We start from the raw sequence: 24,021 nt of genomic DNA, 5'->3' as shown, positions 1-24,021 counted from the left end.
GGATTTTGTCCTTGGATGTGTTGCATTCAATATTTTTATCAGTGAGTGATGAAGACAGAGATTGCATAATTTAGCACTGTCATGGGTGACTCAAAGCTGGTAGAGATAATGGAGAATGGATTTGGGAGCTTTAAAGATAGGGCTAGGCTAGAATAGTGACAAATGTATAGTTTGTACCTAGACTACACTGTCTGCAAGCTCAGTGTAAGTTCCATTGATACACTATTGCATCCAAAAAGAGGATTGAAACATCAAAAATTCATTTCAACAAAAGAATTGGAATAGCCCTTATAAGTTCTTCCCTCTGAGTAAATTTGAGTCCCACTTGGAAAATGTGGTAGCCAATTTATGTGGCCATTGCTTAGGAGAAAAAGCCTACTTAATTGAACTAAGTTGAGCTGTGAAGTACTTGCCTGGTCTGGAGCCTAGACAAGAATGCTCCCCTTGTAGACTTGGAAGGCCACCAGAGTCATGGTAATGAACAGTCATCTCTGTCACTCTTTGACATACTTTTGACAGGATATATGTTACTAGGACAGTCCCTAAAGCTGCCAGAAAAAAAAATATTTGTCAGCAAAACAGTTAATTAAAAAAACAACTATGTTTCTAAAACTCTTGAGTGTGGAATGTAAATTTGGGTGTGAAGACTGTGGTAATTTTTGTCTTATATGGGTAAAAGAAAGGTATTGGTGATGATGTGGTAAAGAATGTGTGGTTTTTGTGTAATATTGAGCAGATGACCTCTTAATTACCTTTCTCTACCAAATCAGGAGAGGCAGACTGTTTTCAGCACCCTTGCTGACAGGTTTCCCCTATTGTTCTGTGTCATGGGTCAGTCACGTAGCTTCTTTGGAGCCTTGGTTTTCTTATTTGTAAAATTGGGATTACTAATACTTGAACTACCTAATTTAGAGATTTAGGGTAAGGAAAGTACTTTGTGAGTCTAAAGCTTCAAAAAGAATTAGTACACACACACACACACACACACACACACACGAGTAATGAACACTAAACTCTAGAAAATCCACAAACTTTTTTAATTCCCTAAAAATATAGGATATAAAAATAATTTTATTTTTAACATAGATGATAAACATAAACAAACCTCAAAGCAAACACCTGAAAGCCTGTCAAGCAGAAAAAATCTAAGAGTCTTGTAATAGAAATGTCCAAAGAACTCAAAGGGTATTGATTGAACATGAACAAGGATTGCTGTGTCCTGGCTTATTTTACCTGTATCAGGTGGCTGGTGTGAAAGTATTATTCTGGACCTTGTTCACTCTCAATAGAGTTTTCTTTTTTGCTAGGCAATGGGGTTAAGTGGCTTGCCCAAGGCCACACAGCTAGGTAATTATTAAGTGTCTGAGACTGGATTTGAACCCAGGTACTCCTGACTCCAGGGCCAGTGCTTTATCCACTGCGCCACCTAGCCGCTCCCAATAGAGTTTTTTAAACAGACTTTTGAGTGTAAACGTTTTAGAGAAATACTTGTGAAACATAACAGCACCTAAACTTGATGCCCTTTTTCATACTTAAAACATGTTTGTCTTTATAATAATATCAGTAGCAATGCTGCTATTATAGCTAATAGAATATGACTTGATGTTGACCATTAGACCATGCAGTGGTGTAATGCAGTTGAAGACTGAAGATCTGGGTTCAAGTTCACATCTGTACCCTACAACTTAAAGCCTGGCAGAAGTTGCCCCCTCTCTGGGCCCCTAATTCATTCACATTAATGGGTTTAGAGCCAGAAAGTCCCTTAGAAAGCATCAAGTTCACGAGTTCTGAATCCAGGGTCTATGTTCCAGTTGCATTTCAGAAAAATATTTTGATAACTATACTAAATTAATATTGGCTTTCTTTCTAATCATGTATTTTATCTTAAACACATAGAAACTTTATTCTGAGGAGTCTAGAAGCTTTAACCAGACTGCCAAGGTATCACTATCTCTCTCTCACACTTACACACTTTCACACTCTCTCCCTCTCCCCCCGTCCTGTCACCTTCAGATAGATGAGAAGATTGAAAGAAATGGTCTCAGATCCTGGGCTCATTAGCTTTTTAAAACTGCTCCTTTATACTTTTGCTCTTTCCTTCTGTATTTTTCTAGGGATAGATTCCCCACAAATATTTACCATTTACATGCTCACATGTATAATCTTTTTTTAAATTCTTTTGCCATTTTTTGTTGAGAAAACTGTTGTGAAAGTACAATGATGTGTGGATTATAAATAAACTATATATGTTTGTGGTTTTTTTGAATCCTAATTCTGGCTTGGAGTTTTCTTAATTTTCTTTATTCCCCTTTACAGTTTTTTGCCCATCTGCTGTTCTATGGCTCAGAAATTCAGAATGTACAGTAAGATATACAATTTTGCTTTCTGTTCAATTTAGGTATTTTAGAACTTATATAGGTTATTCATAATTATTAGGAGCTTAGTATAGTAAGTACAGAGCTGTCAAATTTATAGCTCCCTTCTAGACCTGAGTGCAGGGGAACTAGACTACAGTATAATTGGGAAAGATTTAACAAAATAAATAAAACTACAGTCCAGAGAGAGAGATAGAGCCACCATTAGAGCATCAGAGAAAGTTCATGCTGCAGAGCAGGTGGAAGAAAATCTAGCAGAAGAGGCAGATGAATCTGAGAAGCAGGAAGAAGAGAAATAGAGTGGCAGCATCTCAGAAAGAGAAAAGGACTTCAGGGGAGATGTCAGTGTTTGAGGCCACAGAGAAGGTTGGAGGAAGGCTTGAAGATGAAGAGATTGTTGACCTGGGGAGAGGGCATGAATGCTTTCTGGAAGAGAGGCTAAGTAAGGGCTGAGTGAAAAGTCATGGGAGGGGGAGGGGGTGCTCCACTCACCTCTCACAAGCCAACAACTTTGGGTGTCTTCGAATTGAACTGAGGAGGAGAAGGACCTGTCTTTTCTCTTGGCAAGCTTTCAGGGCACATGCTTAATAACTGCTTCATTCATTCTCAAGCTTTGGGGTTTTAGGACCTCTTTATATAGATGGTGGGGGTCGGGGCAAAGGTTAATTGAATTGTTCATTATTACAGTTGAGAAGTAGCAGCTTTCTAATGCCAATCCAGGGTTCTTTCTGTTTTGCCATTTTACTTGTTTTATATATATGACACATTCATGTAAATAAAGTTCTTTGTGATAGTATCTTTTCATCAAAGTTCTTTTCCATTCCTCATCATATGACATCTCTCTGCTGTAGAAAGGACAATGTAGCACAGACACCAAATTGCAAAAGATCACTTTTGAAGTAAAGTGACAGATCTCTTATTAACTGAAAAATTTCACTTATCAAGAATTTTAGTCCATAGGGAGGGAAAGGGAGTGGGGAGGCATCAGTAGCAGTGCCCGGAAAGGATTCCAATTTTAATAAGATAGCATTTTAAGAGTGAGTAAACATTGCCACCTTTATATCTTTAAAGCTTCTTTTATTCACCTTTCAGCATTTACTTCCGAAAGCATGAGTTCCAAATTCTCTCTTTCCTCCCAACCCATTCCCAGCAAGTTACTTGGTGTAGGTTAAAAATGTGTAGCCATGAAAAACATTGCTACAATAATCATGTTGTAAAAGTAAACGCTCCCCCCCCCATACACATACACAAAGCAAGCAAAAGTCAAGAAAAATAAACTGAAGGAAAACGTATGTTTCAGTCTGCATTCAGTCATCATCAGCTCTGTCTTTGGGATGGATCACCTTTATTATAAGACTATCAGAGAAATTGCTTCAGTGTTTTTTCCCCACAGTTGCTATTACTAGCTGTATTTCCCTCCACCCCCATTTATTCTATTCTATTCTCTCTCCTTCCACCCTATCCCTCTTCAAGTGTGTTGTATCTGACTGCCCTCTCCCATGACCTTCTATCACCTACACCCCCCTCTTCCTTCCCCTGGCCCCTTTCTCCCATCCCTTTCCTCTAGAGTAAGATAGACTTCTATACTGTAAGTTGCCTCTCTGAGCCACTTCAGATGAGAATGAAGATTCACTCATTGGCCCTCACCTTCCCCTCCTTTCCACTCTAATGTAACTGCTCTAATAAATGAGATGGTTCATATATGAGTTATCAGTATCATCTTCCCATGCAGGAAAAACCACAGTTCAGTATCATTAAATCCTTCATAGTTTGCCCCCCCCCATGCTTCACCGGAGTCCTGTACTTAGAGATCGAACTTTTTGTTCAGCTCTGGTTGTTTCAACAGGAAAGTTTGAAAGTCCCATTTCATTTATGGTCCAGTTTCATTGAAGGTCCATCTTTTCCCCTGAAAGAGGATGTTCAGTTTTCCTAGGAAGTTGATCCTCAGTTGTAATCCAAATTCCTTTGCCTTCTTGAATATTATATTCCAAGCCCTAGGAGCCTTATATGGACACTGCTAAATCCTGTATAATCCTGACTGTAGCTCTTATGATATTTGAATTGTTTCTTTCTGGCTGTTTGTAATATTTTCTCTTTGACTTGGACTTCTGGAATTTGACTATAATATTCCTGGGAAGTTTTGGGGGGGATCTCTTTCAGGAGGTGATTGAGGAATTCCCTCAATTTCTTTTTTACCTTCTGCTTCTAGGATCTCAAGGCAATTTTCCTGGAGAATTTTTTGAAAAAATGAAGCTTAGGCTCTTTTCCTGATCATGACTTTCAGGTAGCCCAATATTTTTTTAATTTTTCTTTTTTTTATTGTTTTTTGAATGATATAATTTTCCCCCATTTTCTTTCCCCCCACCCCCACAGAAGGCAATCTGATAGTGCTTACATTGTTTCCATGCTATACATTGATCAAAATTGAATCTGTTGAGAGAGAAAGCATATCATTAAGAAAAATAGGTATAAAAGATAGCAATTACATAATAAGATATCTTTTTTAAAAAAAAATTTAGGGGCAGCTAGGTGGTGCAGGGGATAGAACACCAGCCCTGTAGTCAGGAGTACCTGAGTTCAAATCCTGCCTCAGACACTTAATAATCACCTAGCTGTGTGGCCTTGGGCAAGCCACTTAACCCCACTGCCTTGCAAAAACTAAAAATAAACAAATTTAAATTAAACATAATAGTCTTTGATCTTTGTTTAAGCTCCACAATTCTTTCTTTGGATATAGATTATATTCACCATTGCAGTTATCCTAAAATGGTCTCTGATTGTTGGACTGATGGAATGAGCGAGTCCATTCAGGTTGATCATCACCCCCATGTTGCTGTTAGGGTGTACAATGTTCTTCAGGTTCTGCTCATCTTGCTCAACATCAGTTCATGGAAATCCTTCCAGGCTTCTCTGAACTCCCATCTCTCCTGGTTTCTAATAGAACAATAATATTCCATAATATACATATACCACAATTTGTTCAGACATTCCCCAATTGATGGACATTCACTCAGTTTCCAATTTTTTGCCACTACAAATAGATCTACTATGAATATTTTGTGCTAGATGTTTTTACCCTTTTTCATAATCTTTTCAGGGTATATACCCAGTAGTGGTTTTGCTGGATCATAGGATATGCACATTTTTTATTGCCCTTTGGGTGTAATTCCAAATTCCTCTCCAGAAAGACTCCACCAACAATGCATTAGTGTTCCAGATTTCCTACATCCCTTCCACCACTGATCATTGCCCTTTAAGGTCATATTTAGCCCAATATTTTTAAATTATCTCTCCTGGATCTGTTTTCTAGGTCAGTTTTTTTTTCAATGAGATATTTCACATTTTCTTCTAGTTTTCATTATTTTCTTGTTTTATTTTCTTGATTCCTCACAAAGTCATCAGCTTCCCTTAGCCCCATTCTACATCTGAAAAAGTTGTTTTCTTCAGAGAACTTTTGTATCTCCTTTTCCATCTGGCCAATTTAAGGCATTCTTCTCCTCACTGACCTTTTGGACCACTTTTTCCATTCGACCCAAATTGATTTTTAAGATATTACTTTCTTCAGTATTTCTTTGTATCTCTTTCACCAAGTTGCTGACTTGGTTTTCATGATTTTCCTACTTCATTCTCATTTCTCCTCCCAATTTTTTTCTCTACCTCCCTTACTTGCTTTTCAAACTTTTTGCTTAGCTCTTCTCTGCCTGAGACCAAGTCATATTTTTCTTGGAGACTTTGGATTCAGAAACTTTGACCATGTCATCTTCTGAGTGTGTATCCCCTGATGGGACCAAGATTATTGTCTATGGTCAGATTCTTTTTCTTGTTGTTGCTCATTTCCCCAGCCTGTGCCCTGGTTTTAACTCTTTGTTAAGATGGCTCTCTGTTTCCAGGGGCAAAGATGCACTGTCCCAAGCTTTTGAGGGGTTTTGCCACTATTTTCAGGGACATCCCCCAGGGACCTGCAAGTTCTCAGGTCCTCCAAGGTCTATGAGAGGCTCTGACCAGTGCTCTGGTCTGTGGATGACCACAAGCACTCCTCCCCTCTGCCCTTGAGCTGTGAAAAGGGTTCCAGCTCCACCATGGCAATATGGGGGCCCCAGACTGCAACCTGGATCTGAGAATGGGCAAAGCAACAGAGTCCTTCCAAAGGGATAGCGGAGAGACCTCTGCAGCCTCACCTGACCCCCTCACTGTCCATGGGCTGAGTGCTCCGGAAGCGGCTGCTAGGAGGCTCCCCATACTGGTCGCCGGGGGCCAGGACTGTGCTGAAGCCTGCGCTGTACTAGGTTCTGTTCTCTGTCACTCTGATGCGGCAGAGTTTTTCTACTGAGCTTCCCAGTTGTCCTTGGCGATCCCTGGGCTGAGGTCTGGAAACTGCCACCCAGGCTGTTCCTGGGTGGCTGGAGCCGGTTCATTCTGACTCAGTAGTGCCTTCCTAACCCTGGCATAACAGACCCTTCCCATGCATCTTCCAAGTTGTCTTGGGCTGGAAAAATTATTTTCCTTTAACTTTCTGTGGGTTTTGCCCCTTTAGAACTTGATTATAGTTATTATCTAAAAGTATTTTGAAGTGGTCTGAGGGAGAGTCCTTTGTGTTGTCCCCATTTTACAGAAAGAAACCAAAGGCAGTCCCTGCCTTCAGGGAGCTAGCTTACAAATCACCTGGGAAGGGAACATGCAGATCAATATGCAATGCAAGGCCTCTACAGAATCAATAGGAAATGATTAACAGAGGGAAGTCACTAGAATGAAACTGGGCAGAGAGGCCAGGAGTTGGAGTGGAGGAGAGGCTGCCAGACATTGAAAAGTCAGAAGAAAAACCCCTAGCTGGGAATGCATGAGACCAATGACCCTGGCAGAGAGGAAGCAGTAAGAAGACTGGAAAAGCAGGAGGAGGCTCGGAAATAAAGGTCTGGGACAACTGCCCTCTCAGGTGAGGGTGCAGCCAGATGCTGCAATGACTGGAAAGAGTGCCAGACCTGGGCTTCAAATCCAGACCTGACCATTGTTAAAAGCACAACTCTTCATGAAGCAGATGGCAGAGGAGTATTAGCCCTGATGAGGGAAAAGAACCCCAAAATTGATGGAGAACAAAAGGGAACTTAAGGATGGAATTTTCTCTGATGTTAGGAGTTTTCAGTGGAAATTTGTCCTGATTTGAGATGTCGTATTGGGAATAGTCAGAGATGAAGTTGAGTGTCCCCAAAAGAGAGGGTCTTGGAGAAACTCAGTGAAGCTCCATCCCATCCTACTCCATAGAGTCTGACTTGTAGCAGTAAGATGTTTGTCTTAGAACGCTAAAGAACACATGTGAATGTTCTTTCAAAGAAAAACATCATTGTAGTAAAGAAAGAAATGATTATTCAGAATGAAATGTCCAGTGAAACAGCATTAGATACATCTTTAAGAAATGAGGTTGTGTTGAGACCGTTGCCATTTTGACCAAAAGCAGACTCCCTGGACTTTACACCTGAATAAGCAGCCCCCTTGCCTCTCTTTGAGGAACAGGCCTCACCTCCTCTCATGAAGGCCCCCTCGTTTATACAGCTTCTGCTTATATGGAACTTAAATGTGTCTCTACAGTAAACACCTATTCCCTCCAGCTCTTCCCCTTTCCAGCCTTGGGTCAACACCCCAGGTCATTCAGCTAGCTGATGTTCACAGGGTATAAACTTCATGCTGCTCATCACCTTGTTGCTCTCCAGCCTTTTTAAATATGTGGAAGAAAGAACAAAGAGATCAGCCCTTGTAAGCATCACCTCCTAGCAGGCACAGTGGAGAGGGAAATGAATCAGGGTAGGCCTTCTGTGTACCAGGCCCTGACCTCTGACCCTTTATTTTTTTCTATTTAATTTTTTGAGTTATTTATTGAACAAAATGCTGGAATACCAAATTTAACGGTATTAGTCCTCAAGCTATAGTTTAAAAAGTTGGTTTAGGTGATGTGATTTTCTATCTACTTCTTAAAAATATTTGTTTGTTTTGTTTGTTCCAGTTATATATTATGGTAATTTTTCAACGTCCATCCATTTGCAAACTTATGAGTTACACAATTTTCTATCACCCTCCCCATGGAGGCAAACTGTCTGGTAAAAGTTGTACAAGCACAATTGTGTTTAACTTGTTTACATATTAGTCATTTTGTGTAAGAGAAATTAGAATTAAGGGGAAAAAAAGAAAACTATGAGATAAGGTGGAAAAACATAAGAAAAGTTTTTTAAAAATGAACATAGTGTGTGTGTGTGTGTGTGTGTGTGTGTGTGTGTGTATATATTCATATTCCGTGTTTTTTTTCCTCTGAATGTGGATGGTCAGGGTTGTTCTTGATCTCTGAATTGCTGAGAAGAGTTGCATCCAATGTTGTCAATGTGTATAAAGTTCTCTTGGTTCTACTCCCTTCACTAAGTATTGGCATGTCATTCTTTCCATGCTTCTCTAAAGTCTGACCATTTATGATTTATTACAGAACAATAGTATTAATATTAATAATATCAATGTTCATAAAACATAACTTGTTCAGCCATTCCCCTGTTGATGGGCATTCCCTCAATTTCCAATTCTTTGCTATTACAAACAGCTGCTATAAATATTTGTGATTTCTTTGGGATATAGGCCGACTCTTGGTATTGCTGGGTTAAAGGGCACAATCAATTTTACTGCTCTTTGGGCATAGTTCCATATTGCTCTCTAGAAAGGTTGGATCAGCTTACTCTTCCACCACCAGTGTATTAGTGTTGCGATTTTTCCACATTCCCTCAAACATTGATCATTTTCCTTTTTTTGTCCTTTCAGCCAGCTTGATAGGTGTGAGGTGGTACCTCATAGTTGTTTTAATTTGCAGTTCTCTAATCAATAATGATTTTTCATTTAACTATATACATATATATATATATATATATATTTAGCTTTAATTTCATCTGAAGTTTTCAGTTCCTTTGACCTTTTATCATTTGGGGAATTACTTGTAATCTTATAATTTTGATTCAGTTCTCTATCAATTTTAGAAATGTGTCTTTTAGCTAGGTGGTGCAGTGGATAGAGCATTGGCCCAGGAATCAGGAGGACCTAAGTTCAAGTCCCAGCCTCAGACACTTAATATTTACAAAGCTATGTGACTTTGGGCAAGTCACTTAACCCCATTGCCTTAAATAAATAAAAGTTAAAAAGAGAAATGTGTCCTTTATCAGAAACACTAACTGTGAAAATGATTTCCCAGCTTTGTGTTTTCCTTCTAATCTTGACTGCATCATTAGTTTTATTTTTTAAATGTGGTTGTTCATCATTTTTGCAATTTATAATGTTCTCTTTCTTGTATGGTCATAAAATTCTTCCCTTTCCATACATTCAACCAATAGAGTATTTCTTGATTTCTTAATTGGTCTATGCTATCACTCTTTATGTCTAAATCCTGTACCCATTTTGATCTTATTTTAATATAGACTGATATGTAGGTCTATACCTTGTTTTTGCCATACAGTTTTACATTTTTACCAGCAGCTTTTGTCAAATAGTGAGTTCTTATCACAGAAGCTAATGTTTTGGGGTTTATCAAACAGTTACTATAGTCATTAATTACTGTTTGTATTTTATATAACTCTAATCCAGTGTTCTGTTGCTCTTATTTGTTAACCAATACCAGGCAGTTTTATAATAATGACTGAGCTTTATATTCTAGTTTTTGATCTGGTATACCCCAGCCCCTTCCTTTACATTTTTCATCAATTCCTTGATATTCTTGATCTTTTGTTACTCAGATGAATTATGTTACTATTTTTTCTAACTCTCTAAAATAGCTTTTTGGTAGTTTGATTGGTATGGCACTGAATAAGGGGTAGAATTATCATTTTTATTATTAGCTCAACCTAACCATGAGCAATTGACATTTTTCCAGTTGTTTAGATCTGACTTTGTGTGAAAAGTAGTTTGTATTTTGATTCATATAGTTTCTCGGTTTGCTTTGGGAGGTAAATTCCCAAGTATTTTATGTTGTCCTCAGTTACTTTAAATGGAATTTCTCTTTCTGTCTCTTGCTCTTGGACTTTATTGTTCAGATATAGAAATGCTGATGATTTATGTGTTTATTTTATATCCTGCTACTTTGCTGAAGTTGTCGATTATTTCAGGTTGTTTTTAGTTGATTTTCTAGGGTTCTCTAAGTATATCATCATCATCATATCATCTATAACAAATGATGTTTTTGCTTCTTTATTCCTAATTCTATTTCAGTTTCTTTTTCTTTTATTGCAAATTCCTTTTATTGCAAAAGCTAACATTTTAATACTATATTGAATAGTAGAGGTGATAATGGATTCATTATCCTTGTTTCACCCCAATTTTATTAGAAATGCTCCTAGTTTATTCCCATTGCATATTGTGTTTGTTAACTTTAGATAGATACTGCTTATTATTTTAAGGAAAACTTCTTTTATTCCTGTACTCTCTAGTGTTTTTAATAGGAACAGGTGTCAAAGGCTTTTTCAGTCTCTGTTGAGATAATCATATGATTTCTGTTGGTTTTGTTATTGATATGTTCAATAAAATTAAGTTTTCCTGAAATTGAATCATCCCTGTCTACTTGGTATAAATCCTACTTGATCATAGTGCATTATCCTTGTAATAACTTGTAGTCTCTTTGCTAAAGTTTTATTTAAGATTTTTGTACAAATGTTCATTAGGGAGATTGTTCTGGTCTTTTTCTTTGTTTTGGGTCTTCTGGTTTATATATCAGCACCATATTGATGTCATAAAAGGAATTTGGCAGTTGTTTTAGTCAATTTAGTCTTCTTTAAAAATATTTTATATAGAATTTATATAGAATTGGAACTAATTGTTCCATAAATGTTTGGTAGAATTCACTTGTAAATGCAAATAGGCCTGTAGATTTTTTCTTAGATATTTTTGCAAATATTCGTCCATTTCACACAGATTGCCAAATTTATTGACACAGAGCTGGAAAAAATAGCTCTGAATACACCTCATTGATAGTGAGTTTACTCTTTATGTTTCTTGTAGTTGGTTTTCTTCTTTCTTTTTTAAAAAATCAGATTAACTAAAGATTTATTCAATTTAATTTTTTTCATGAAACCAATTAATTCTTAGTTTGATTTCTTCAGTCAATTTTTCATAATTCTGCTTGGCTGTCATTTTCCCATTTTCCTTCTTCCTCTCTTCTTTGGTTTTTAAAATCCTTTTTAAATTCTTCCATGAGATTTTCGATTTGAGGCCTATTCATAAACTCTTTCAAAACTTTACATGTTGGCAAATTGTCACCTTTCTTTCCTCTTCTGAGATGCCATTGTTATTACCCCTATCAGTAGTCTTCTGTGGTTAGCTTTCTTTTGGGGTTTTCATTCTTTTTGATAGTTGAGCTCTGGCTCCTGGGATAGAGGGAATATGGTCCCAAGCTTTTTGTGCTAGGACCAGGATGGGACCACCTTATTACTTGCCAAGGTGACACCTATGCATAGGCTTATCTGTGCCCCCAGAATTCCCAGGGCTGGGCCAACACTCCTAGGTTGGGAGTTGGGGCTTGTTTTCACCTTCATCCCCCCCCCCAAAAAAAAACAACTTAGCTAATTGCTACTTTTCCTATTTTGTATATGTGAAGTCTGTTTTTTGGTCTTAAATATAAGATGCAGCCCATGATATTTTGGAGATCAACTTTGACTTTTTGAGTGTTGTCTCTCCACCCAGCTTTATGCCATCTGCAAATTTGAAAAACTTGATTTTAACCAAGTCATTGAGAAAAATGCTGACAAGCACAAGGCCAGGCAGAGATCCCTAGGGCACAGTGTCCTGCCTTTAGGAGCATCCTCTGGCAGGGAGAAGAGACTTCAGGATTAAGTCAGAATTAAAGTGCTGCATGAGAGTGTCACCCGGAGCTGGGTTTGTTGTGGGGGAACTGAGGTGTGGAGGGCTCTTGTAGAAGACAGTCCCACATGCTGCCCCCTTGGGGCTGACCCTTCTGCTGTTCTCTCTGTCTCACTGATTAAATATTTCACAAGACTACAGGAGACAGATCAGCACAGGCTTTGCTAAACTGCAGGTGGGTCTGAGCAGTGCTCCCCTCATCTGCCAGAGGGGTGAGGTCGGTGATCCTGAGAGAGTTACCTAGACTATCTCTTTGGTCAGACTTGCTCTAATTTCGTCTAGAATTGATGTCAAGCTTAGTGGACTGCAGTTGGTAGGCTCTGTTCACTTCCACTTGTTAAAGATGGAAGCTTCTCCCTATTCGTAGCAGTTCCACAGAATGTCAGCCAGGAGGTCATTGGAAGATGAAAGAAGATTGGAAGGGCAAGGAGGGGTCCAGGCTAATGAGACTTGGTCCTGCCATAGTTCCCTCCAAAAAAATAAGACACAACTGGAAAGGAAACACCCCAGACATTGACATGTTGACATTGACACTTAGAATACTTTTAAATGCCCAAGCAGCGCCTTTGGACAGGGGGCTAATGCCTACGTAACAGATAAACTGGAAATTTAACTGCTGGATGACCAATCAGAGTGGACACAAGGCATGAATAAGGGCAAGAAAGATAAGACTGACCCTGTTTCAGGCATTTATGTTCTTAAAACTAAAAAAGCCCGGTGCCAGAAGCAATTATAAGGAAGTGGGCCGATGTGAATGTTGCCACCTATTTTGCAAGGTGACCATAGAGGTCTGCTGGTCTGGGATTCAGCTGCACTCACTAAGCTAAAGACAAGGAATTCTTGCAGAGAGAGGAATAGAGCAAATAATGATTCCCCTGAAAATAAGCCCTGAGGCAGCTTTTGGAGCAAATGTTATTATAAGACCCAGTTTTGTTTTCAGGGGAATTGAATAGAAATATTAGGGAGCCCTGGAATTGCTTGAATGTGGTGGTATATGTTCATCCCTGTGCTTGAAGCTCACTTTGAGACTGAAAGGAGGGAGAAATAGGGGCCTATGGCAGTAGTGGGGGGGGATGAGTTGTTGGGGGCCTGCAGCAAGAGGAGGAGCCAAAGGAACATGGGGGCCTGTTAGAGCAAGATCTTAGTGGGGTGGGAGAGTCCAAGGCAGATAAGGGAAAGGGAGGAGCTGACAAGGGGCTAACAGCTGGGTTGGAAAGGTTGGGAAACTGCAACATCTGGGTATCATGGGATGTGGCCTCAAGAAATCATGGAAGTTAGTGTCATGCCATTTCATTCCCTTTTGTTGTGATAGCAAACTCAATCACTTACAAAGATAATTTTCTATATTTTTATTTAAGCTTCAGAGTTCCCTATTTTTCTACCTTCTCATTCTCCTCCTCTTCTTATATAGGTTATATACATTATAATCGTGTTTAACGTTATTTCTTTATTAGTCTTAGTGTGAAAGAGGAATCAGAACTAAAGGGGGGAAAACATGAAAAAAAGAACAGAAAACAAGTTTCAAAAAGTAGAAATAGTATACTTTGGTCTGTGCTTAAAGCACATTCTGACTCCTCCTTAGTTGTTTCCTCTGGATGTGAATGGCATTTTCCATCACAAGTTCTTTAGACTTTTCTTTGATCATTGAACTGCTCAGAGGAGCAGAAGGAGGGGGGGGCAGGGAGGCAGGCCTCAATCCTAGTTAATCATCACAGTGTTGCTGTTACTGTGTAGTCTCACTTCACTCAGCATCAGTCCATGCAAGTCTTTCCAGGCTATTCTGAAGTCAACTCATGATTTCTCATTCTATCACATTCATATACCACAACTTGTTCAGTTATTCCCCAGTGGTTGGGCACCCCCCTCCCCTCCCCAGTTTCCAGTTCCTTGCCACTTAAAATGGAGCTGCTGTAAATCGTTTTTACATGTGGTTCTCTTTACCTTTTTTATGATTTAGATGGCACAGTGGATATAGCACTGGCCTTGGAGACAGGAGCACCTAAGTTTGAATCTGACTCCTACTAGCTGTATGACCATGGGCAAGTCGTTTGACCCCGATTGCCTGGCATCCAGTACCATCTCTAGTCATCCTAATTCATATTTGGCCACTGGACTGGGATGACTGGAGGAGAAGTGAGGCTGGAGACTTAAGTACAGTATCCCCCTCACTCAAATCCAATTTATGTGCTTGTTATAGCAACACCCCTGATTTCATGGTCTTCTTCCAGAAAGAAAGACAAAAACAACAAAGACCTCTTTGGGATCCAAGAGTCTAATCAGTTTTAGAGCTCTTTCCATCAAGGGTGCATCAATGTCCCAGCCTTTCTACATCCCCTCCAGCATTGATCATTTTCCCTTTTTGTTGTTTTAGTCAATATGATAGAATCTATCAGTATTCAGTAATAGTTACAAAAATAGTCAGACCCTTTGACTCAATCTTTCCATTGCTCATCTTATACGCCAGAAGTGTTACCAAAACAGAGATGTGTGGTCAAAATTTCATAACATCACTATGTGCATTTTCCAAAAACATAAGGACAGAATAATAGACCCATGCAGTGGTGGATGAGGATGAATAGTAGAAACACCCCTCCCCTGATTGCTGGAGTTTGGCCCAGGTGAGAGCAACAGAGGCTCCAGGATAGGACAGGGCCCTGAGACCAGAGAGAGCAAAGTAAAGTACAATTATAAAAAATGTGTTACTGCACGGAGTTAGAAAAGAGATCAGGAAAGGATTCTGGGATAGATGGATAAGGAATAAGAAAAGCCCTTGATCCTTGGGGAACAGCTCAACCAGGAGATAGAGTCAATGGTAGGATTGAACAGTGGCACATTTAGGGGTTAATGAAAAGGCCTGTGTTCCTAGGGAGCAGCAACCAGGAGATTCTTAGAGAAATGATGGACCTCAAAAGTCTGGCTTAAGGTGATCAACAGGAGAGAGCCAGTAGAGAGAAGAGGGAGCTGGGTCTAGTGAATGCTGGGCAGGTCAGCCTCCGTTGGGAGGGAGAGGCCTGCCCCAGCACTCTGGGTCCCAAGTAACTTGGAAAAACATTAAGGAAGAGAGTGGTTGTAACTCCTATGTGGTGGAGGAAATTTGCTTTTCAGACACACACACACCCCCCCCCCCCCTTTCCCTCCAGTCACACAGCTCATCATCTCTTTTGGGAGGTGACTTCCTTGTGGATCATTGATTATTTCAGCCAGTAGATTTTTATTGAGCATCTCTTGAAAAACATTTTTAAAAAATCCCCTAGTGGTAAGAGGGACTGGGGTACCCAACATTTGTGTTGTGCAGAGCAGGTGAGCTAACCTGCCTAGCAGCCCTTGTCTCTTTTGCTAATTTAGTCTCCTTTGTCGGGTTTTGAGTGATTTTTTGTTTTTTAACCTCATTTGAGCAACTTGATGAGCATTGTCATTTATGGACTTTTCTTCAAGTTGAAGGAAAGAACTTTTTAAATATCTTCTAACCATGAATTTCAATGGTGATTATTCCTCTTGGTTTTTAAATTGTTCTGTAACTCTTAACCAGAATCTCCAGAAATACTCATTGTTTTTCTTTGTTTTCTCTAGGGCCTATTCCCTGGTGGATTCCAGTCAAGTATCAACATTTCTGATTTCTATTCTTCTCATCGTCTATGGCAGCTTCAGGTAATGGACTTTCTAAAATTGTTTCTGCTTTAAGTTTGAAGAATAAATATTTTCCATGGGAAATGTGGGTACCAAACCATTGTTAGTCTTCTAAGTGGAAAATGGATTTTGAAGACTTTGTTTAACTGACCCTCAGGACAGAGAGTCAAGGACCTCCCATCCTGGAGCACCACACTGCTGCCTTCCTTTCCTAGTCTTGGACTCAGCTCCATCCAGGCCATCTGTCTGGCAGTGATTTTACCAGGAAGGCTATGGACCTTCCCTATTGCCCATGGGCTTAAAGGCTAACTTTTTTTGTGTGGTTCTAGGAGTTTCTCAGTTCTGTTCTAACCTGTAGGGTTTTGCTGAAGTAGATGTGTAGGAGCTACGTCAGCATATTTCTTTGGTTGCCATGGTCAAGGACTTTACCTCCCAAGGACTCTCTGGCTTTCAATGAGCCTCTCTATACAAAGCTGGCCTGCTTCAGGAACCCCTATCTCTTGGTCATGTTTGAGACCTGAGGTGGTCTGCCAGCACTATGTTTTGCAGGCTAAGCCTTCAAGAGAACAGCATCACTTCCTTGCTATGATGAAGCATCAGAGAAGTTTTATGGAAGAGAAATCTATACAGAGGTTCATAGGATTAAAAACCAGTGGACTAGCCAGTGTTCTCTAAAGTGCAGAATTAGCCAAACAAGAACATTTTTTTTCATCATGTCCATTGAAAGTAAGAAGTCCATGGCCATGTAGCTATTTCTACAGGATTTTGGATTGTTCACTTTTTCCTCCAGACAAAGCAGGCAGCTGTTCACTATTAGTCTTAGTAGAGGTTTTAGGGTAGGAAACTAACCCTCAATAGCTACTAATCTGCAAGAGGTGAGTTCATGGTGGTAGCAGGGAAGAAATGGAAAGGGAAGACCGACCAAATAACACCCCAAGAAAATTAAATCAGCAGGTTTTGGTTGTACTAAGTAAGACAGGTGAACAAAAGATGGTACTCATCTGTTTTTATGATTAAAGGAAAGGTAAAAGAAAATTCAGGAAATGAAATAGAACTATCTTAAGTCTCCTGGTGAAATGGCAGGAGGCCTGGACTTGGAGTTAGGAGAGATTGAAGACTCAGATTAGGCGTCCAAGCATTTATTGGGTCCTCTATAAGGGCATGTAAAGAGCTTCTGATCCTTGTTTTTGTCATCTATGAACTAAAGAGAAGGATTGTAGCATCAATATCATAGGATCAAGTAACAGGCTTCCTGACTGTTAGATTAGACTCAAGATCCAGAACTTTCTTTTTCTGAGACCAAGTTTATATTTCGCCTAGATTGGAAGTGCAGGCCTCTCTGTGGGCTGGCTGCCCCTACTGGTCAGCACAGAAACTTTAATCTGCTCTGTCTTTTTTTTATGTGAGCCAGATGACTCTTTTCACGTCTTAGGCAGCTTATTGACCCTCCCCTCCAGGACCCCACCACCACCTTCACAACCCCCATTGATACCAGGCTTATTGGATCATTGGATCTGCAAGTTTTGAATTCCAGGGATCTAATACCTTTCCCTGCAAGAGCAGACCTGCAATAGTATGTCCAGCCTGACCAGACAAAACAATTTTAGAGGAAAAAGACTCTATGTGGATAATTTTATTTTTTAAATTTTATTTTGAATATATCCTCTTAATTCATTTAAGACTTTTATTGGAAAATGTGCCATATATATATATATATATGTAAATTTCATTAGATTTCATAAAACTACTGTCCAGTTCTCTAGATTTTTGTTACAATTTAAAGAATTTGGGGATGGCTAGGTGGCACAGTGGATAAAGCACCGGCCTTGGAGTCAGGAGTACCTGGGTTCAAATCCAGTCTCAGACACTTAGTAATTACCTAGCCGTGTGGCCTTGGGCAAGCCACTTAACCCCATTTGCCCGGGAGAAAAAAAAATACAATTTAAAGAATTTGCCTCTGTTATAAAAACAGTGGTGTTTGAAGGTTTAAAGAGAAGATTTAATTGAGGGGAAAATTCTTATGAGTTTTTTATTCCATGTTTTAGGAAATGCCTGTCTCTTTGGGGAAGATTATTAAGTTCTCTTGTTATGCTAAAATTAAATACAGTTATAATTATACATGAACTGGTTTTGAAGAAGGAAGGAGGCTACAGCTTCCTCCTGTTGCCTGGTTAGTAGAGCCAAATACATTTGCTAGAGAGAAGGAAAAATTTCACATGAGTTGTTCTTGCTCAGTATCCAGTATCCATGTGCAAGCTAAGAGTGATAAGACATTGATTGTCCTTATTCCTAAAGATTTCAACCTTCCTTGAAGGTGAAAAAGATGAGAGTGCTCTCTCCAGGTTCTGAGCAGCTGAAGTATATATGAATCAGAAATGGAGTTGAATGTCTTCCATGAGAGCAGAGTATCTGCCTAAAGGAGGGGGGCTTGTCCTTCTCCCCCTTCCCCTGGCCCTAGTGATCTTGTGGCTTGGTTTAGAGCTTAGCATTCATAGAGAAGAAATTCCTCCTGTTAGAAAAAAGTTGTGCTCCATGTAGAACCTCAAGTGTCTTTCCCTTTTGCTTTCTTCCTCCCTTCTTTCACAGAAGCAATGGCTTCAGATCCCCAGCTCTGACCTTTAGTGCCCCCCCCACCAATCAGGGAAGGGGCAGCATCTGTGCTGGCCTTTATGTGTTGGACTGACCGAGGGGGTCTCTAACATTCCCTCAGCTCTGGGACATCCTTCCTGCTCTCCTCTCCTCTCTCCTCTCTCCCACCCTCAACCCCCATCCTTTCACACACAAATGCTTTTCATTCTGGTGTAGTCTTCTTGTCCTTGTCTCATCTCACTTAGAGCTTTGATGAATCCAAGCTGGTCACAACATGGATCAGATTTTAAGGTTTTCAGTTATTTTGTGTTTGCATTGTAGTTATTATTTACATTGTTCTAGTTCTGTTTCATTTTTCATCAATTTATACAACTTCAAAATTGTTCATTTTTATAATATTATTATAATAACAGCAGATAATTATAGTTTGTATAAATCAGGCAGTTGTAGGACACAGTGATCAGAGAGTTGTACCATACCTGGAGTCAGGAAGCCTGGCAAGTCACTTCACAGCTCTCAGCTCAGTTTCCTCATCTGTAAACTAGGCACAACAATAGTGCCCTCTCACAGGGATGTATAATGTTTATTAGTACAAGGCCTGGCACACCACAGGCACTTGATAAATGTATGATACCTTCCCCCTCTGAATTTTCTTTTGGTTCCACTTCACTTTGCACCAGTTTATCCACATCTTTCCAGGTCTCTGTGTTTTTTTCCCCCTCATTTCTTATGGCATAATAGTATTCTGTTGTATTCATCTATAACAGTTTATTCAGACATTCCCCAATTGAAGGGTTTCCAGTTGTTTGGGGTTTTTTACTACCACTAAAACAGATGCTATGAGTATTTTTATCAATCTGATGGCTGTGAAGTGGAACTTTGAAATCACTTCATTTATTGTTGTTCAGATATGTCCCATTTGGGGTTTTCTTGGCAGAGATCTTGTAGTGGTTTGACATTTCCTTTTCCAGCTCATTCTACAGATGAGAACACTAAAGTAAACAGAGTGAAGTGACTTGTCCAGAGTCACACAGCTAATAAGTGCCTGAGGTCAGATTTAAATTCATGAAGAGGAATCTTCCTGACGACACATTGTCATCTAGCTGTCCTCTTTAATTTATACTTCATTACTAATAATTTTTTTTAAAAATACGGCTGTAGATGACCTGGCTTTCTTTTCTTGAATTACTTATTCATATTATCAGATGGGGAATGGCCATTGTTCTCATAAATTTAAGTCTTGGAAATGCCACTTTCTCAAGTTTTTTTTCTCCTGATGTTTCCCTTTTAATCATAAATTTATTGGATTTGCTTGTATATAAACTTGGTGATTTTATGTAATCAAAATTATTCATTCTTATCCTCTCTTTCCCTTGTTTGGTCATAAATCTCTCTCTCTATAGATCATTTTGAGAATTGTTGCTTTGTTTGGTACTTGTGGACCCTTCATAAAATATTTTCCTTAAGATTGACCCATTTTGCCTCCATGTGAATGTTGGTGATATTTTCTCCTGGTTCTATGAAGTAATTCCTTTGACATTTTGATTCCTATGGTATTGAATAAGCAAAATATTACAGGTTGGAGGTTTGTTTTTTTTAACAAGGCAGTGAGATTAAATGACTTGCCCAAGGTCACACAGCTAGGTTAAAAGTGTCTGAGGCCTAATTTGAACTTCAGGTCCTCCTGATTCCAGGACCAGTGCTCTGTCCACATGCCACTTAGTATAATTTTGTTATTTGATGAAATTATTTTATTGATATTATTTATTTTATTATTTATTAATATTATTTATGTTATTGTTGTTGTTCTTAGTGAGAGGAAATATAATACAGGAACTAGCACCAGGCTTAGACTCAGGAAGCCCTGGGTTCAAATCAGCCCTTGGATACATGCTGGTTATATCACCCTTGTCTCATACTTAATTCAGAACATTGACGCCCTTTGCCAAGAGCTGCTGATTTTTCCATCCTGGCCTTGTGGACATCTTTTCCTCTTCTGGTCTGGATACAGAGGGGACCCTTCCATTTGCTGAGGCCAGCCCCCCAAGGCCTCCTTCTCCAGCCAGATCCTGTCCCTCCTAGGCCTGCAAGCCTAGACTTCCCTCCCTCCTTTTCTCTTTCTCCTTAGCACAACTCCTTACAAAAGCCTTTTCTCTCAGCTGTGCTTTCTTCCTCTTTCAACCCTCTCTTCTTGGGAGAGGTGGTGGATGGGCTTTGGATCCTTGTGCAGTTTAATTTGCAAACAGAATTTCCATTACAAATTGTTTTTAACCAGATCTTGTGTTGTAAACTGTATAGAGAAAACCCAGGAATCCAAGGGAACTCTTCATTGTGGAAGATCTTAAATTATCTTATTACAGGAGGTAGAGGACTGATGCAGTATTAGATTTCAAATTTGTAGTTACTGGAGCCTGGTTTTAAAAGCTAAACTCAGCATTTTTCTTTTTCTTTTTTTTGGTAAGGCTATGGGGGTTAAGTGACTTGCCCAAGGTCACACAGCTAAGTAATTAGTGAGTGTTTGAACTTAGGTCCTCCTGACTCCAAGGCTGGCGCTCTATTCACTGTGCCACCTAGCTGCCCCCTTACCATTTTTCAGTAGCTATAGAAAACAGTTCAAATAAATTTTCCACAAAAGCCCTTCTACTCTACTTGACTCAGAGAGGTCATGAGATGTAAGAATCCAAAGGACACAAGTCTAGGATCCCTGGTTTGCTTTACTCACATGTAGATTCACAGTTAAGGGGCCTCCTCTGGCTTCAGGCTCAGCTGCTGCTTCTGTATCCCTGGGCCACTTGACACATTTTTTCTTTTGCTCAAGAAAAACTTTGCCCCCTTTCCTACATGTGTCTCTTGACACCACTTTAAAATGAGCTTTTCATGAAGTGAACCTTCTGGAAGGAATGAAAGCAGTATGCAGCCCGCTTTTTGTTTGTTGCTCTTGACCAGACTCTGTCTTCTGGAGGGGGATTTTCCTCCTTGACATATGGATTAAATCCTTAAATGGATCGCCATGTGACCTCTGTGGTTTGCCGGTTCCAAACATACTCAGCGAGTTCTTTTAGACCTGCTCCGATAAACTATTTTGTGAAGTACTCAACAAGTTTGCTTGTCCATCAGTCTTTTGTCCATGCTGACTTTTCAAAGATTAGCAGCTCCTTCATTGATCTTGTTTTCATTTATCCATGACTTAAACAATTTTACAGCAAAAGTTGCTGAGACTCTGTCTGGAACCCAGTGCTCATTATATTGTTAAGAATGGATACCATGGGGATCTCATTGACCAGAAGTACACAGTTGGTTTTTTATTCTCAGACTCTAAAAAATCCTTTAAGAACAAAATCATCAGCTTGCACCTGATTCTCTTATTGAATTCACTTTCCTGAGTATAGGAACATGGTTTCTAGGTTTTTTCTTTTTAAATCTTAATATGTTTCCTCAGTTACATGTAAAGATAATTTCCAATATTCATTCTTTCTAAAAAGAAATTTTATTTGTTTTCCAATTATATATAATAGTAGTTTCTACCTATCATTTTTTTTGTAAGGTTTTGAATTTTGCAATCTCCCCCCCCATAGAAGGAAGTCTGATAGTCTTTATATTGTTTCCATGCTATACATTGATTGAAATTGAATGTGTTACAAGAGTAAATATAAACACCACCACCCACTCCCCTCAAGAAGATGAGAGACCTCAAGAATAGAGAGAGAGAAAAAAATGGTACTTCATTCTGTGTTCCGATTCCATTGGTTCTGTGCCTGGGGTAAATTGCTTTCTTTATCATAAGTCCACCAGAGAAGTTGCTTCAATATTTTTCCCACTGTTGCTATTACTAGTTGTACCTCCACTCTATTCCTCCCCACTCTCGTTTATTCTTTTCTCTCCTTTCATCCTGGCCCTGTCCAAAAGTGTGTTGTATCTCAGTACCCTCTCCCAGGATCTTCCCTCTCTTCTATCACCTATTCCCCCTTCCCTCCCCCCATTCTCCCATTATTCTATCCCTTTCTTCTTATTTTTCTCTAGGGTAGGATAGATTTCCTTGCCTTATTTAATGTGTATGTTATTTCCTCTCTGAGCCATTTCTGATGAGAATGAAGGCTCACTCATTCAATCCCCTTGCTTTCCCTCCTTCCACTCTATTGAAAAAGCTTTTTCTTGAAGTTTCTTAGTTTCTTAATCTCCTTTCCCTTCCTCCCAGTACTTTCCTTTATCACCCATTGACTCCCATCTTTTTACCATATACCATTATATTCCACTCCATCCTGTGTCCTGTCTATATATGCTTCTTCTAACAGCTCTTATAAATGAGAAAGTTCCATATGAGTTATCAATATCTTCTTCCCGTACAGGAATACAAACTGTTCCAACATCACCAAGTTCCTCATAGTTAGTCCCTCTCTCTTCCACTCCTTCTATGGTTCAATCCTGTACTTGGAGATCAAACTTTCTGTTCAGCTCTGATTGTTTCAATAGGAAAGTTTTGAAAGTACCCTGTTTCATTGAAAGTCCATCTTTTCTCTCTGAAAGAGGATGCTCAGTTTCTCTTTGACTTGGGCATTTTGGAATTTGACTATAATATTCTTGGAAGTTTTTCTTTTGGGATCACTTTCAGGAGGTGACTGGTGAATTCCCTCAATTTCTGTTTTACCCTCTACTGCTAGGATCTTGGGGCAATTTTGCTGCATTTTTTTCTTGAAAAAAGAAGTCTGGATTCTTTTCCTGATCGTGGCTTTCAGGTGTCCAATAATTTTTAAATTATTTCTTCTGGATCTTTTTTTGAGGTCAGTTGTTTTTCTTCTAAGTTTTGACTTTTTATTTTTTATTTATTTATTTGTTTGTTTGTTTGTTTGTTTTAGGTTTTTGCAAGGCAAATGGGGTTAAGTGGCTTGCCCAAGTCCACACAGCTAGGTAATTATTAAGTATCTGAGACTGGATTTGAACCCAGGTACTACTGACTCCAAGGCCAGTGCTTTATGCATTACGCCACCTAGCTGCCCAGTTTTGACTTTTTAAAAAGAGTTTTATTTCTTCCTGATCTCTTACAAAGGCTTCAGCTTCCTTTAGTTTCATTCTGCATTTGAGGGAGTTATTTTCTTCAGAGAGCTATTTTATCTCCTTTTCCAGCTGGCCAATTCTGCTTTTTAAGGCATTCTTCTCCTCATTTGCCTTTTGTTTTGCTTTTTTCCATTAGGCCTAAACTGGTTTTTAACATTTTTTTCAGTATTTTTTTGTATTTCCTCCCAATTTTTCTTCCTAATTGCTTTTCTTTCTCTCTCTCTCTCTCTCTCTCTCTCTCTCTCTCTCTCTCTCTCGTTCATAGGTTTTTGCAATGGGGTTAAGTGACTTGATCAAGATCACACAGCTAGGTAATTATTAAGTGTTTGAGGCTGGATTTGAACTCAGTTACTCCTGACTCCAGGGTCAGTGCTCTATCCACTGTGCCACCTAGTTGCCCCCCCCGCCTTAATTTCTTTTCAAATTGCTTTTTTTGAGCTCATCCATAGTCTGAGCTCATTTTCTATTTTTCTTGGAGATTTTGGATATGGAAGCTTTGATTTTTGTC

At 39.3% G+C, this 24,021-nt stretch overlaps 1 protein-coding gene across 2 annotated transcripts in view; it reads left to right on the top strand.

The window, feature by feature from the left end:
- The window catches only part of SPPL3 (signal peptide peptidase like 3), a 126,030-nt gene that overhangs the window by 63,050 nt on the left and 38,959 nt on the right, over positions 1-24,021 (top strand). For both annotated transcript variants that reach the window (XM_074206030.1, XM_074206031.1), the window contains one exon: positions 15,816-15,893. In XM_074206030.1, the coding sequence (XP_074062131.1) occupies positions 15,816-15,893 (78 nt within the window). The remainder of the gene's footprint in view (positions 1-15,815; positions 15,894-24,021) is intronic.

Source organism: Macrotis lagotis, chromosome X (genome assembly GCF_037893015.1).
Source record: "Macrotis lagotis isolate mMagLag1 chromosome X, bilby.v1.9.chrom.fasta, whole genome shotgun sequence".
Lineage (NCBI taxonomy): Eukaryota > Metazoa > Chordata > Mammalia > Peramelemorphia > Peramelidae > Macrotis > Macrotis lagotis.
This window is presented reverse-complemented; position numbering and strand designations above follow the sequence as displayed.